The sequence below is a fragment of the Chiloscyllium plagiosum genome, unplaced genomic scaffold (assembly GCF_037043375.1).
Source record: "Chiloscyllium plagiosum isolate Xiang-an unplaced genomic scaffold, Cpla_swu_hap1 HiC_scaffold_15, whole genome shotgun sequence".
NCBI classification, from domain to species: domain Eukaryota; kingdom Metazoa; phylum Chordata; class Chondrichthyes; order Orectolobiformes; family Hemiscylliidae; genus Chiloscyllium; species Chiloscyllium plagiosum.
Window position 1 is genome coordinate 55,997,542 of NW_028270153.1, and position 15,465 is coordinate 56,013,006.

General features: G+C 40.2%; 1 protein-coding gene across 3 annotated transcripts in view; it reads left to right on the forward strand.

Moving 5' to 3' along the window:
• LOC122560017 (bactericidal permeability-increasing protein-like) overlaps nt 1-15,465 on the forward strand; it is a 39,445-nt gene that overhangs the window by 8,714 nt on the left and 15,266 nt on the right. For 2 of the 3 annotated variants that reach the window (XM_087994959.1, XM_087994961.1), the window contains exons 6-12: nt 1,423-1,575; nt 6,195-6,258; nt 9,379-9,439; nt 9,527-9,618; nt 11,146-11,322; nt 12,907-12,966; nt 14,709-14,876. In XM_087994959.1, the coding sequence (XP_087851085.1) occupies nt 1,423-1,575; nt 6,195-6,258; nt 9,379-9,439; nt 9,527-9,618; nt 11,146-11,322; nt 12,907-12,966; nt 14,709-14,876 (775 nt within the window). The remainder of the gene's footprint in view (nt 1-1,422; nt 1,576-6,194; nt 6,259-9,378; nt 9,440-9,526; nt 9,619-11,145; nt 11,323-12,906; nt 12,967-14,708; nt 14,877-15,465) is intronic. The other variant, XM_087994960.1, reaches the window with a different exon arrangement.

Sequence of the window (15,465 nt, forward strand, 5' to 3'; positions counted from 1 at the left end):
CCTCGTTGTCTAAACCTTATCATGGATTTTCATATCTGGGGGTGGTGCAGTGTGGTGAGGCAGGGCCCAGTTGACAAAGAAGTTTAGCATACGCCCCTCTGCTCTCATACTGTCTTAATGAAGATGTTGATGTTAGCTTGAAGCTTGTTCTTCAATGCTGTGCGGATGCAAGCAAAGTCTGCATACTGTTGTTCAATAACAGCAGCATGATAACCTTGGAGCTGCCCTGCACATGAACAAATTCTTATTTGTTCTGTAGATTTGCTTCCATAATTCCCAATCAAAAGCATTTCCTGCTGTGTACTTCTGTGCATCCATTTTATCAAATAATATTTAAACAATTCCATAACTATAATACAACAACATTTTAGGGGTTACCATTTTGGGGAATATTATCAAACTTGACAATTCCATCTACGAAAGAATGATAGAATTGTGTGACGTGTCAGCTGTGGCACAGTGGTACCACGCCTACCTCGGAATTAACAGGATGTCGCTTCAAGAGCACAAAATCTAGATTGACATTCAGTCACAGTTGCGAGAGGTTATTGTACTTCAGGGAGCCAGCCACCTTTCGAATAAGTCTTTAAGACAAAGCCCCATCTATCCTCTCTCAAGCACATATTGCAAATGTTTAATATCAGCATTGTCTTTCTCCCTCTTGGTGTATTTACCTCCAATCATGCTTCAATCATAATTTTCAGCAAGTTCTCATGCCTTAGAATATGGTCAATCCAACCTTGCCACCTTCTGATGATCTTCCCCTCTCTGGACTCTGAGAACTTCTTGATTTCTCTCGTGGTCTCTCCAACTGACCTGCTCCATCCTTCTCCAGAACCACAGTCCACAACCTTCAATCCTTACTTTTTTTGAAGAGTTCACATTTCAGATCCAGACAATAAGATGCTCATCTTGATCATTCATTTCTTGTTCCTTCCTATGCTGAGCAATTCTTTATGTTTTGGTGGATGCATTCTTTGCTGACTTGCTAAATTAGAAACCATAAGGATCCCATTAAATGGGCTGTGGAGTAAGGAGACTGGACCAGTGATGAAAATGCTAAACAGAGAAAGGATAGAATACCAGCCGGAAATGTACTGCATTATAAATTATGAGAAAGCTTTTGACTGGGTAAACTGGCAAACTGGTAAGCCTTAGAAAGAGCTTGAGGGGATCAAAGTTCACTTGAGCAATCGAAGAATTATTTAGTTTTATGCATGGGATAGACACTGTCACCAGCCACACAATATTGACCATTTTGTGAGATATTCATCTGTCTGTTTGCCAGATTTACTCTGTGTGGATGCTTTGTTTGGGCCACAAGGAACAGTTTAGATGAAGAACTACTGCACAAATGGGGTCAAATAATTCATCTGGGGCAAATGTATAAGCAATTGTTACATGTGCATTACCCTTCAATAGAAACGATGGTGGAACCTTCGAACTGAACATCAAAGATCTCTCAGCTGCATTCATTGTCAAGATTTCACAGGACGGGCCTCGACCAGCATTGAGTTACAATGACTGTGACGCAAGTTTAAACAATTTCGACCTTCAGCTTCACGGAGGGGGCAGGTAGGTCTATTGGAAAAGATGGAAAGTACATGCAATGCAAAACATCCAGGAAATGCATACTGTGAAACATACAAGGTATATATTTTGTAGGACACGCCAAGAATAAGAATTGTGAGATATATAACACATCAAACATAGAAATTGCTGGAGAAACAAAGAGTCATACAGCACAGAAATAGGCCCTTCAGCCCAACTTGTCTATGCTGACCAGGTTTTCTAAATTGAACTATATCCATTTTCCTGTGTTTAGCTCATTTCCCTCTAAACCTTTCCCTCCATGTACTGTCTAATTGTCTTTTAAATGTTGTAAATGTTCCTTCCCTCATCACTTCCTCTGGCAGCTCATTCATATACACACCACGCTTTGTGTGAAAATGTTGCCCTCCAGGTCCCTTTTAAATCTTTCTCCTCTCACCTTAAACCTATATCCTCTAATTTTGGACTCCCCCACCCTGAAAAAAAGACCTTGGCTATTCACCTTACCAATGTACCTCATCATTTTATAAACCTCTATATAATCACTCCTCTGTATCTAGCCTTTCCTTATAACTCAGATTTTTTGGTCTTGGTAAAATCTTTCTAAAACTTTTTTGCACTCCTTCCTGTTTAATAATATCCTTTAGCTGGGCAACCAGAATTGTATGCAGTACTCCAAATGTGGCCTTACCAACATCTTGTATAGCCACAATATAACATCCCAATGCCTGTATTCAATGTTGTCTGATTGATGAAGGCAAGCATGCCAAACACTTTCTTCACCACCTTATCTACCTGTGATGCCACTGTCAAGGAACTATATCTCTGCACCCCTAGGTGTCTCTGTTCAACAACACTCCCAGGGCCCTACCATTAACTGTGTGAGTTCTGTCCTGATTTGTCATACCAAAATGCAATACCTTGCACTGATCTGAATTAAACTCCATTGTCACTTCTCGGTCCACTAGCCTTGTTGATCAAGATCACATTGTACTCTTACATAACCTTTTTCACTGTCCCCTATACTGCCATATTTGGTGTCATTCACAAACTTACTAATCATGCCTCCTATCTTCTCATCTAGACAACTTAGATAAATGATGAACAACAGTGGACCAAGTAGCGATCCTTCAGGCACACCATTGGTCACAGGCCTCCAGTCTGAACAACAACCCTCCACTACCACTCTCTGTTCCTTACTGTCAAGCCAATTGGCTAGCTCTCCCTGGATCCCATGTGATCTAACCATACTAACCGGTCTACCATGCGGAATTTTGACAAAGGCCTAGCTAAAGTCCTTGTAGACGAAATCTACCGCTCTGTCATCTACCTTCTTGGTCACCTCTTCATAAACCTCAATCAAGTTATTGAGACATGATTTCCCACTCACAAAGACATGCTGACTATCTCTAATCAGTCCTTGCCTTTCCAAGTTCATGTAGATCCTGTCTGTAGGAATCCCCTCCAACAGCTTACCCAACACTGACATTAGGCTCACTGGACTGTAGTTCCATGGCTTTTCCTTGCAGCCATTCTTAAATAAAGGCACAAAATTAGCCACCCTCCTATCTTCTGACAGCTCACCCCCATAGCTCTCATGATACAAATATCTCTGCTAGGGGCCCCACGCTTTCTTCCCTAGCATCCCACAATGTCCTGGGTTACACTTGATCAGGTCCTGGGGGTTTACCTAACTTTATGCATTTTATGACCTCCAGCACCTCCTTCTCTGTAATGTGGACTTTTTTCAAGACTTGACTACTTTCCCGAGCTTCCATGTCTTTCTCCACAGTAAGTACTGATGCAAAATATTTGTTTAGGATCTCACCCATCTCCTGTGGTTCCACACATAGACGGCCTCTTTAATATTTTGGGAGCCCTTTTCTCCCCCTCGTTACTCTTTGTCCTTGACATACTTGTAGGATCTCTTTGGATGTTCCTTTACCCTATCGACCAAAGCTATCTCATATCCCCTTTTTGCACTTCTGATTTCCCTGTTATGTGTACTCTTTTACTCCCTGTGGTTCTCAAGGGATTCAATTGATTCCTGCTGTCAATGCATCCTCCTTTTTCTTGACCAGTGCCTCAATACCTGTAGGAGAAAGTGAGGATTGCAGATGCTGAAGATCAGAGTTAAAAATTGTAGCTCTGCAAAAGCACAGCCAGTCAGGCAGCATCCAAGGAGCAGGAGAGTTGATGCTTCGAGCAAAAGCTCTTCATTAGTTATTCGGTGTTCCCTACTCATGCCAGTCTTACCCTTCACACTAAAAGGAATATGCTGGCCCTGAACTCTCGTTATCTTGCTTTTGAAAGCCTCCCACTTGGCAGCTGTCCCTTTACCAGCAAATAGCCTCTCCCAATGAAAGTTCCTGTCTGATACCATCAAAACTGGCGTTGCTTCACTTTAGAACTTTAACTTGTAGACCAGGCCTATCTTTTTAAAATGAATAGAATTACGGTTACCCAAAGTGCTCTCCCACTAACACCTCAGTCACTTGCCCTGCCTTATTTCCTAAGATGAGGTGGAGTTTTGCTCTTCGTTAGTGGGTCACAGGTCTGATAGCATCAGTGGAGAGAAATAAAGTCAGTGCTTCAAGTCTTGTATCACTCATCGTCAGAACTGACATCACATAAATTTTCATACAAAACTGGTTTCACATTGACAAGTGCTTCAGGTTTCTTCACAGTAGGGAGAGTACTTTGCACTTTCTATGGGAACAGCAAATGTGTTTGTCGATTGATTCTCCATTATTAACCTCTTCTAAGCAATGGAAGAAAAATCAGATAGCTTATTTAATGGGCACATGAATATTCTGTTGTTTAGAGAATGTAATTCAGAGCATTTGGGAAGCAAGAGAGCTAAATGTGGAAAGTTAAAAATCACACAACACTATGTTATAGTCCAACAGGTTTATTTGAAAGCACTAGCCTTCACAGCACTGCTCCTTCATCAGGCTCCTTCATCAGATAACCATCTGATAAAGGAGCAATGCTCTGAAAGCTAGTACTTCCAAATAAACCTGTTGGACTATAACCTGGTGTCATTTGATTTTTAACTTTGTGCACCCCAGTCCAACACTGGCATCTGCAATTCATAAATGTGGAAAAATAGTTAAGCTGCTTTTCTGTCCTGAATGTGTTGACTCACATTGTTACTTGGTCCTACAGTCACAGGCAGCCCTCCAATAGGTCCTCTCCCAAATAACTGAGATCAGTTTTTATTCAACATCAACAATATGCACTTTCTTTCCCCTCCATTGCTCCTAGTCCAGTAACAAGTTGACAGTTATAAAGCCACTGCTACTTACCTTGGCTGAAGTCAGCTAAGTTATTTCCGGTCACACCTTCTTGTTTGCCTAAACAGCAATGCTGGGTGATGATCTGAGTGCTGTGAATTCTGAGGCCAATAACTCCACGCCTAGCATCCCCAGTGGCTGTCTACCATCAACAAGACACATGTCAGGGGCATGATGGAATATGCTTCACTTGCTTGGATGCCCCAACAAAATCAAGAAGCTTTTCACCATCCAGGTCAAAACAACTGGCTTGATTGGCACACCATCCACCACCTTCCACATTCACTCCCTCCAGTGATGCACAGTGGCAGCAGTGTGTACCAGCTACAAGATATTCTGCAGCAACTCAAGATGGTCCATCTGACAGCACATTTCAAATGTCCCACTAGGACAAGAGCAGAAGATGCATTGGAGTACCACCACCTACAAGATCGCCTCCAAACCACATACCAATCTGACATGAAAATATATCACCATTCTTTTACTGTCATTTGGTTAAAATCTTAGAACTCCCTTCCTACAGCACTGTGTATGAATCTACACCTCATAGACTACAGTGGTTCAAGAAGGCAGCTCCCCGCCTTCTCAATGCAACATAGAATGGGTGAACAAAGTTAAAAATCACACAACACCAACATTCTGTGCCTTACAATTGTGTATTCCACAACCACCTGATGAAGGATCAACGCTCCGAAAGCTAGTGTTTCCAGTTAAACTTGTTGGACTATAACCTGGTGTTGTGTGATTTCTAACTTTGTACGTCCCAGTCCAACAGCGGCATCTCCAAATCATAGAATGGGTGACAAATGCTAATCTTGCCAGTGATGTTCAGATACCATGGGCAAATGTTTAAAGGGTGATGACGGAAAAATTAGTAATTTTAAAACCAGTTTAATGACTACTGAGCATGGTGGCTCAGTGGTTAGCATTGCTGCCTCACAGCACCAGGGAACTGGGTGTAATTCTAGCCTTGGGTGACTGTCTGTGTGGAATTTGCACATTCTCCCCGGGTTTGTTCTGGTTTCCTCTCACAGTTCAAAGATGTGCAGATTAGGTGGATTGCCACTGCTAAATTGCCCATAATGTTCAGGGATGTGTAGGTTAGGTGGATTGGCCATAGGAAGTGCAGGGTTACAGGGATATGGAAGGAAGGTGAGTCTGGGCGGTGTGCTCTTCAGAGAGTCAGTGTGGGCTTGTTGTGTCAAATGGCCTGTTTCCACTTTGTAGGGATTCTACTCCATAGTAAAGGAATCAAAAATATGGTTCCAATGTCAATTACTCTTAGAAGCAAGTAATGGATTAGGAGTGAAAAAAAATATTTCTGACAGTGTTTTATCTTTTTAAAAGCTGGTTTTACAACATGTTCCTTTCTCAAGTGAAAAATAAAATCAAAGAAATTGCTCCTCATAAGGTAAGCTGACATTTTATTTTCTCTCTAGGTTCAATGCCATAATCAACTGTAAAGCCAAATATTCTTGTAAAATTCAAGAGAAAGCAATAATTATTCAGAAAGTTGTGTGTGCAACAAAGAGATGGGTATAATTGCACTAGTGTAGGGGTTCATTAAGGCCAGAGGTTTTCATATTATCTGAGTTTAAATACTTAGAAATGATTGATGTTACAAATCTGTTAGCAATACAGATATGAGTGGGCTCGAATAAGGAGCACAAGGCAAATATTAGTGAGGCAAATGTTGATAATGCAGACCTTTTTAATTTGTTCCTACATCATGGCATTGGCACGGCAGTATTTGTTGACCTAAAGTCCTTAGCAGTTGCCACCCTTCTAGAGTCGCATTTAACCAGATTTCATAGGACTTTAGTGTATCAGGAATTTTTACAACAAGCCAACTGCTTTTCAAATGACCATTATCTAGTGGTAGCCCACAGATCATTAGGTTTCACTCTGGTTGATGAGATCTGAATAGTAGAAATGAAACCTATGGTATCACAGGAAGAAAACTAATCACTGATAATTCGTACAGACAACCTATAAGAAGGGGATTGAGATCTATTCACATGAATGAATGAATAAATGATTGGTAGGTAGGTAGATAGATACATACATACATACACAGTCCTCAGCAGAAATAAGAGAAACTACCTTGGGAATTAGCAGCCCATTTTAGAGCATACTTGATGGTCTTTTGCAAAAAAGTCAATGGAAAAGGAATTTGGGTGCAGCATAGAACAGATTGTTTTATTATCTGTAAGAACTGCATAGAATGTTCCAATGAAGACCAATTCACTTCCCTGTTCTTGCCTCACTGGAATTTCTTGTCTCACTGCAATTTCTTGTCTCACTGGAATTTCCTGTCTCCTCAAGCCAACTTGAATGATTCAGTTCAGCTCCTCTGCTTTAGCAAATGATGATCAGAAGGAAGGATGTAGGATGTAAAGATAAAAAGTAGTGCAATTCAAGCTATGCAATATGAATAATAATTGTAGAAACTGGAAATGACATTCAGAAGAAAATGCAAGTGTATATACATTTTCTATATACATTTTGTTGTATATGGGTCTGATGGAATTGAGAGTTGAGACAGCAGAATAAGCAAGACCTCTGTGATGATGTCACAGTCAATTGGAAAGAAAGTAGATAGAAAGAGAGACAGTGAAGAGATGTGCCAATTCTTGTATAAAATGCAGTAACTCAATAAACATTTTATTGTTAAATTTATTAGAGTCCTAAGGCCTCTCCAAGTTAGATGAAAGGAATGGATATCCCCCATCTACCATACATCACTGCAGGCAGACAGCAGTGTCATAGTATAAGGGATAGATAGGAGGTAACTGGTAACAGTAAGATCCAGAAAAAAAACACAAAAACTGCTTTCATAAAGGTCAAAACTAGGCTGAAGGGAATGGTGCCAGAAAGCTTAACAACTCCATGGCACAGCAGCAGGAAAGGTGGAGTTACACAGAGTAAGACAACCGACAACAGAAGAATGCAAGCAACATTGCAAGGCTGTTGTCTGTACAAACACTCTTGATTCCAAATCCGAGCTGGTGAGCCAGGTAGAAGTTGAGGTGAGAAACTTTCTAGGAAGCTTAGAAAAATCTAGTAAAGGCATAGAAATAACCAGGCTGCATGAGCAAACCTGATAAAAACTTTAGCAGCTTCAATTCAGAACAAGTGACAGTAAAGGAAGGTCAAAATTACAGTGTTGAGGGAAGTAAGACAGAGGATTTTAGTAGTTTTCAAAATTTAACGAAATATTTCTTGTGTAGCAGAGAGATACTTTGAGAATAATAAAGACCACTGTGCATGTCATTGCAAGTCTCAGAAGCACGGAAAAGACATAATTGCCACAAGCTAATTTAATACAGAGGAAAGTTTCCCTCCCAGCCTTGTACCATTCAGACCTTCATATAAATCACTGTTCTTTCACTGTCACTGGATCAAAATCCTGGAATTCTCTCCCTAACAGCATTGTGGGTTCATCTCCAGCACATGAGCGAATTCAAGAAAGCAACTCACCTACAGCTTCTCAAGGACAATTAAGAATGAGCAACAAATGTTGGATTGCTCCCCATAGTTTTCTGAACTTAAATATAGGTTGTTCTGCTATAACACGCATTTGATTAACACAGATTCTCTGTAACATGATTGACAAATTCAGGACACTGGTTCTAAAGTGCAAACTTCTAAAATGTATGCTGGCTGTAACACAATTACGTCACCAACACTTTAAGCACTGTACCTAGAGCACATTTTTTTCTATAATGCACAATTGCACAGAAACACAACCATCGCGTTATAGAACTATATGTCGAAAATCATGTTGGCAATAGAAACTTATTTTTATATTGTGTATCTAGTGTATTAGAATATCCCAAGGAATATAATTAGACACACGTTGCCAATTACCAAGGAAGCCAAGATTATATGGATGAGTAAATATTCAGTCAGATAGGTAACTGTTAACCTTGCTTTTTAAAAATTAGAGAAATGGAGAGGAGAAGAAGTTTTAAAAGTAATTGCACAATGAAGGGATAAAGACATGGCGTCCAAAATAAAATAGGGGATGGAGGACAGATTTGAAGGAATGTAAGATTTTGGAATGTTGTGGAGCTTTAGGAGGTTACAGGAATAGGGGAGAAATGAGAGCACAGGGATTTGAACACATAACAATTTTAAGATTGTCACTTTAGTAGATCAGGAGTCAATGTAGATCAATAAGCTCAGAGATGGAAGGTGAACAGAATGTGGGGATGGGACAAAACACAATGAACACAAACATGGTTTTCTGTGTTGGAAGTGGGCATTTGCTCAGATTATTGAGTTGTGAAGAAATGCTAAGAGAAGAGGAACTCAAACTTATATTTGGGCTAAAGGACATTGGTAGTTTTCTTCTTCCACTCTTTCTTTTAAACAAGAAAACCATTGCAGAGTGAGATGACATAAAATTTGAAAGCTGCAAATGATAATCTAAAGTTATTTTGAAAAGTAATGCCAGAAGGAATGTCAATTAATTTATCCATGCATTTTTCTCCTTATGATCCTGACTATTTGTTGAATTTATTTGCAGCTGTGCTCTGAGTTTGGAAATACAATTGGAAAGCTCGAAACCTTCATCCAGAGGCTGAATAGTGAGTACATTCAAAGGATGATCAGCAGATTGTGTGCAGATTACTGTACCTCCATAGGTTTTACATTTGTATTATTTTGTTTCTCAGTTTCACGGCAGTTGGATAAGTATGTGGAATTTGACTATTCTTTAGTTGGAGAACCAGAAATTACAAGTAACTCCATTGTTCTTCCCATTAAGGTAAGCTGTCACATGTGATAGAAGTCTAAACAGTAAAACCGTCATTCATTGAGCAAGAAGTGGGCGGCACGGTGGCACAGTGGTTAGCACTGCAGCCTCACAGCGCCAGAGACCCGGGTTCAATTCCCGCCTCAGGCGACTGACTGTGTGGAGTTTGCACATTCTCCCCGTGATTGCGTGGGTTTCCTCCGGGTGCTCCGGTTTCCTCCCACAATCCAAAAAAGTGCAGGTCAGGTGAATTGGCCACGCTAAATTGCCCGTAGTGTTAGGTAAGGGGTAAATGTAGGCGAATGGGTCTGGGTGGGTTACGCTTCGGCGGGTCGGTGTGGACTTGTTGGGCCGAAGGGCCTGTTTCCACACTGTAGGAAATCTAATTCAAAATCTAATTCAAAGTCATTTTCCTGTCTCTGCTTCAGTTCTCCAGAACTTACATTTCCAAACAATATGGTATTTATTTTACAATGTGCCTTTCTGTCAAACTTTTAAATCATCTAAATTGCTTTAATTAAGTTAACTCCAGAGGCTCAACCTGTCCAAAATCAAATTCTCCTTTACATACTGTTTAATCTTCTTCTTTGAGCAATTGTCAGCATGCAAATAAAATGGAAACAAGCAGCCCTCCTTAAAGTTTAACACATCAGTCATTTAGGAAAATATCCTCTCATTCCAAAAATAGCAGAAAATCTCTGTTCTGCAGAATGTCTCTCCACCCATCTTGTGACTATTGGTTCTAAATAGTGCAAGATGGCTGTTCTCCATGAATGAGGAATATTAAGCTGTTGTATTAGTGACCCCCTATCTCCTTTCTTCCATTCTATCTCTTCCACCCCTCATCTTAATCATCTTCCCCCCCCCCCCCCCCCACTTTGTCTTCCATCCTTGCCCTCTCTCCATCTTCTTCCACTTCCCTTTCAACCCAACTTCTCTTTGATCTGTTACAGGCCCACTTAACTTTATTGTTTTCATCCTTCTCTCCAAGTCCCAATCCATTTCTTTCACCCACTTACCCTTCGCCCTCATCTCTAAGCTAACTTAACATGAAAACTAAACTCATAAAATCTCTTCATGAGTATGATTTCTGTGGTTGACTTCTGCTGAAACTAGTTATTCACAAAACTGTCAGGTTCCTGTACATGCTGCAGTAACTTCAACTGCACCTAAAGCTTAGAAAAAGTGTGGTGAACTTCCTCTATATGTGGTTTTCCAAAACACACACGAATGTTCTCAATTTCTCCCTTGCCACAGGATATGTATGCAACAGCCTCTTTGTGTACCCAGCTGATATTTTTTATTAAGTTAGTACAGCCACCTGTCCAGCAAAATATCAATATGTATTGCTATAAATTACATTGAATAATATGAAATCACTCTACGTTAGCTTGTAAAATATTTTGGCGTGTAAAGTTACAACCACCACTATCTTTGTGGATTCAGTTATTTGGTCCCTGCTATCCTGCTGACTTCTGTTATTGAGTTCACGATCAATCAGTTCTGATATTACTGGGGATCTTCTGTGATGTCCTTTAGGGTGAATTATATGATGTTCAAGACCATGTGGAGTCCCCATTTACTGCACAATCATTTAAGCTTCCAAATACCACCAATCACATGCTGGCCCTTGGTCTGTCAGAGTACTTTGTTAACACGGGAGGATTTGCATATTTTTCAGCTGGAGCTTTGCATTTCAACATCACAGATGATATGGTAAGTGAGTTCTTCTTTTAAAGCACAGTGATTACAAATGAAACTGACAGTGACTAATATCAATCCTGCCCCCCACGCATGAGGAAGTAGAAGATACTGTCCCTCACCTTGCCCTGATAATTGAACTGTGCTGACCACTTTTTGATGCAATTTGCCAATTCTTGATGAAGCTGTTAGTTGGAATTATCTGCTGTTTTTTTCAGTGCACTGGCTGCAGGGTCCTCAAGCAGGAAATGAGGTGCTATTTTTCCAGCTTGTGCTGAGCTTCGCTGGAGACAGATGTTGGCCAGGGAACATGGTTGTATGTTGAAGTGGCCAGAAACTGGAAGCTCTTTTTTTTGTAGGCAGAATATATAGACTTTTTGATATATTGTCTTTTTTGTAGGCAGAATATATAGACAGGTCTATGAAGCGGTCACCCAGTCTGCGCTTCGTTTCCATCATGTACAGGAAACCACATTGTGAGCAGCAAATGCAATAAACTAGTTTGAGTGAAGTACAGGTAAATTGCTGCTTCACCTGGAAAGTGTGTTTGGGGCCTTGGGCTGACAAGTGGCAAGTAACATTCGTGCCGCACAAATGCCAGGCAATGACCATCTCAATAAGAGATACGATAAACACTGTCCTTGACACTCAACCATATTATCAACACTGATTCCCCTACTATCAACATACATGGGGTTACCATTCAGCAGAAACTCATCTGGACTTGCCACATAAACATTGGACTGACAACATCAGGTCAGAGGCTCAGAATACTGCGGTGAATAACTTACCTCCTGACACTCCAATCCTGTTCACCATCTACTAGACGTAAGTCATGAGTGTGATGGAATACTCCCCATTTGTCTGGATGAGTGCAGCTCAAACAACACTCAAGATGTTTAACACTATCAAGGACAAAGCAGTCCACTAGATTGACACCACACCGATAAGCATCCATTCTCTCCTCCTTTGACACTCAGTAGCAGCAGTGTATACTATCTGTACGATACTCTGCAGAATTTCACCAAGGATCTTTAGATAGCACCTTCCAAACCCACAACCACTGTAAATCTAGAAGGACAAGGGCAGCAGATACATGGGAACACACAACCTGCAAGTTCCCTGCCAAGCCACTCACCATCCTGATTTGGAAATATATTGTCGTTCCCCCAGTGTTGCTGGGTTAAACTCCTAGAATTCCCTCCCTAAGGGCATTGTGGGTCAGCTTACTGCATGTAGACTGCAGTGGTTCAAGAAGGCAGCTCACTACCACCTTCTCAAAGGCAACTATGCACAGGCAATAAGTGCTGACTTGCCAACAATCCCCACAAATGAATAAAAAAAGGCATCTAGTGTAAGATTTGATGAAGTGACACATTAATCTAGTACATGTGAATAACATACAAGAATACCTTACTGCTGTGTCGTTTCATTTGCCATTCACTCATTGTTAACGTGGCATTTCATCCATCATATTAGCTGTTCGGAAAATGTTGGGGTCAGAATCTCAACTCAGTTGCAAAGCAGCAAGATTTCCTCATCAATTCTCAGGCACTAGCCATACTTCATCTGGTCTTATATTTTTTCATCTTATTTCAGATTCCAAAGGACATACCAATTCGACTCAACACATCCAGCCTGAAACCTTTGATGCCGAAGGTATTAATTATCATTTAGATTTCCAGTAATGTGAAATATTTGGATTGGTATCACCCGATTCAGGTGCTTTCACCATATATTAACAGTTTTTCCATGTAGGAATCTTTTTATCAACTAAATATATTCAATATTGCGTTGTCCAATTACTTACACACTCCAAACATTTTCCCATTTTTTTTAAAGTTAATTCTTTCAATTTTGTCCCATATACCTCTTTCAAACCTAAAAAATGGACAAAGTTTGGCAACCTACCAAAATAAACATATGCATGGTTGCTTTTAAATGCCTTTCTCCATGTTCAGGTTTGCAGCATAGTATTTTCATTGGTGTACAGACCCTAAACTATTTTATATTAAATTATATTTTTGTGAAATTTGGAACATCTGTCATTCACAGTTGATCTGAAATCCATTGAATTACACTTAGCTTTGCTAGAAAACAACCCGTCAGGATTTCAGAAAAATAACATTGTAAAAATTGTTATAAATGAGCATTAAATATCAATAACCTTTCAAAACGATGGTGGCAGCTTGGCTCACTTTATGTCAGTCTTGCAGATGAGTCAGATATTAAGTGACTTGATCCAACTTAAAATTAAAGAATATAATTTGGTGGGGGAATATGGTATCAGTTGAGGTGCAATCATTTGGCTGGGACTGCGGCTCTTGACGATGGCTTAAGTGGTCATTAAGGAATTCTCCTCAAGGTGTTCTGGCCAGCATTATAACCTCAACTAATACCACCCAAAATAAATTAACTGGCCATTCATTTCATGGTTAATAGTGGGAACTTGCTGTGTCCAATTTTCAAATCTGTCACTTGAGCTAATATGGCATCAAGAGGACGTTGATGGATATTTTAGATTTGAACGTGCCCAGTTCTATGGGAGCCGAAGCTGAGTCAAGATAAATTTGGAAATAAATGTTAAAGGATGGATGGATTGCTCCACCAAGCCTTGCAAAAATTATCTGGACTCCTGACACTGGTTGGACTTCCACCCTTCATGATTGGGAACCCCTCAACTTTCCCTGCCTCATTAAGCCAGCGATCTGCATTGGACACTCATTTAATAATCTGCAGCTCATTGGCCTCAGATAAACAAAGTAGGTTCATCCAATTCATGGCCATTCTTTCACTGTGGGCACATGTGATCAGTCATTATGCAATGTTATTTCATCACGTAAAATCTGATACTGCTGGATGCTTCAATGTCCACCCACTTAGCAGCAATGATTGTATTTAATTTGTGACACACTTTGGAATAATGTTGAGAACTATAAGATCCTAGGTAAATCTTACCTTCTTTCTTTCCTGCTTTGGAATGAGCAAGGTTAAATCCTTGAGGTTGACTTATTGACTGTTTTAATAAATTGTTGTAGCTTAGATATGATTTGCTTTTCCAAAGATATGCATAACAGAAATCATTCCAAAGACAATAATACCATTAACTATATATATTTTATGGCTATATTATTCTAATAGATCAATCACTGATAGTAAAAGAGACTAATACTAATAATGCATTGTTTTAGACAAACAGATCTGTATATTTTACACAAAAGTACAATACTGTAGCCTTGATATGCAGACGGTTCAAATTGTCTGAAAGACATATAAAAAGGAGGAAAATGCCTTGTTTGTTCTTTCGTGTTTTCTTTTGAGATGCTGGATAAATGGATATTTCAACAGCTTCTATCAATTTTTCTTGTTAACCCATCATGAAATGATTTGCCTTCTTCCAGGTTGCAGCACAGTACCCTAATATGTTGATGAAAATTGCAATGAGTGCTTCAAAGCAACCAGTTGTAAGGCTTGTTCCAGGAAAGCTCACCGCTCATACATTTACTACACTAGAAGTATTCGCAATCCTTCCAAACAAGTCCTTAGCAGAACTATTTGTGCTGGATGTTGTAAGTATTCTTGTTTGCAGTCAAATTCTCCATTAAAAGAACAGTAAATGACAGAGAAGAGGCTAAGGCTGAAGTTACAAGTAGAGTGATAGCATACTTTTCATGGAGGTCCATGTGTGTCTTACATTTCTGATTTGGACCCCTTTTGAAATACATGGCCAATGTATTTTAGTTTTCTTGTAGTTTTGGGGTTTAATGTTTAAAATTAAAGATTAGATTAGATTAGATTAGATTAGATTAGATTAGATTAGATTACTTACAGTGTGGAAACAGGCCCTTCGGCCCAACAAGTCCACACCGACCCGCCGAAGCGTAACCCAACTAGACCCATTCTCCTACATTTACCACTTCACCTAACACTACGGGCAATTTAGCATGGCCAATTCACCTAACCCCTGCACATTTTTGGATTGTGGGAGGAAACCGGAGCACCCGGAGGAAACCCACGCAGACACGGGGAGAATGTGCAAACTCCACACAGAGAGTCGCCTGAGGCGGGAATTGAACCCGGGTCTCTGGCGCTGTGAAGCAGCAGTGCTAACCACTGTGCTACCGTGCCGCCCACAAGATCTTCTTGCCGTGCCGTGCC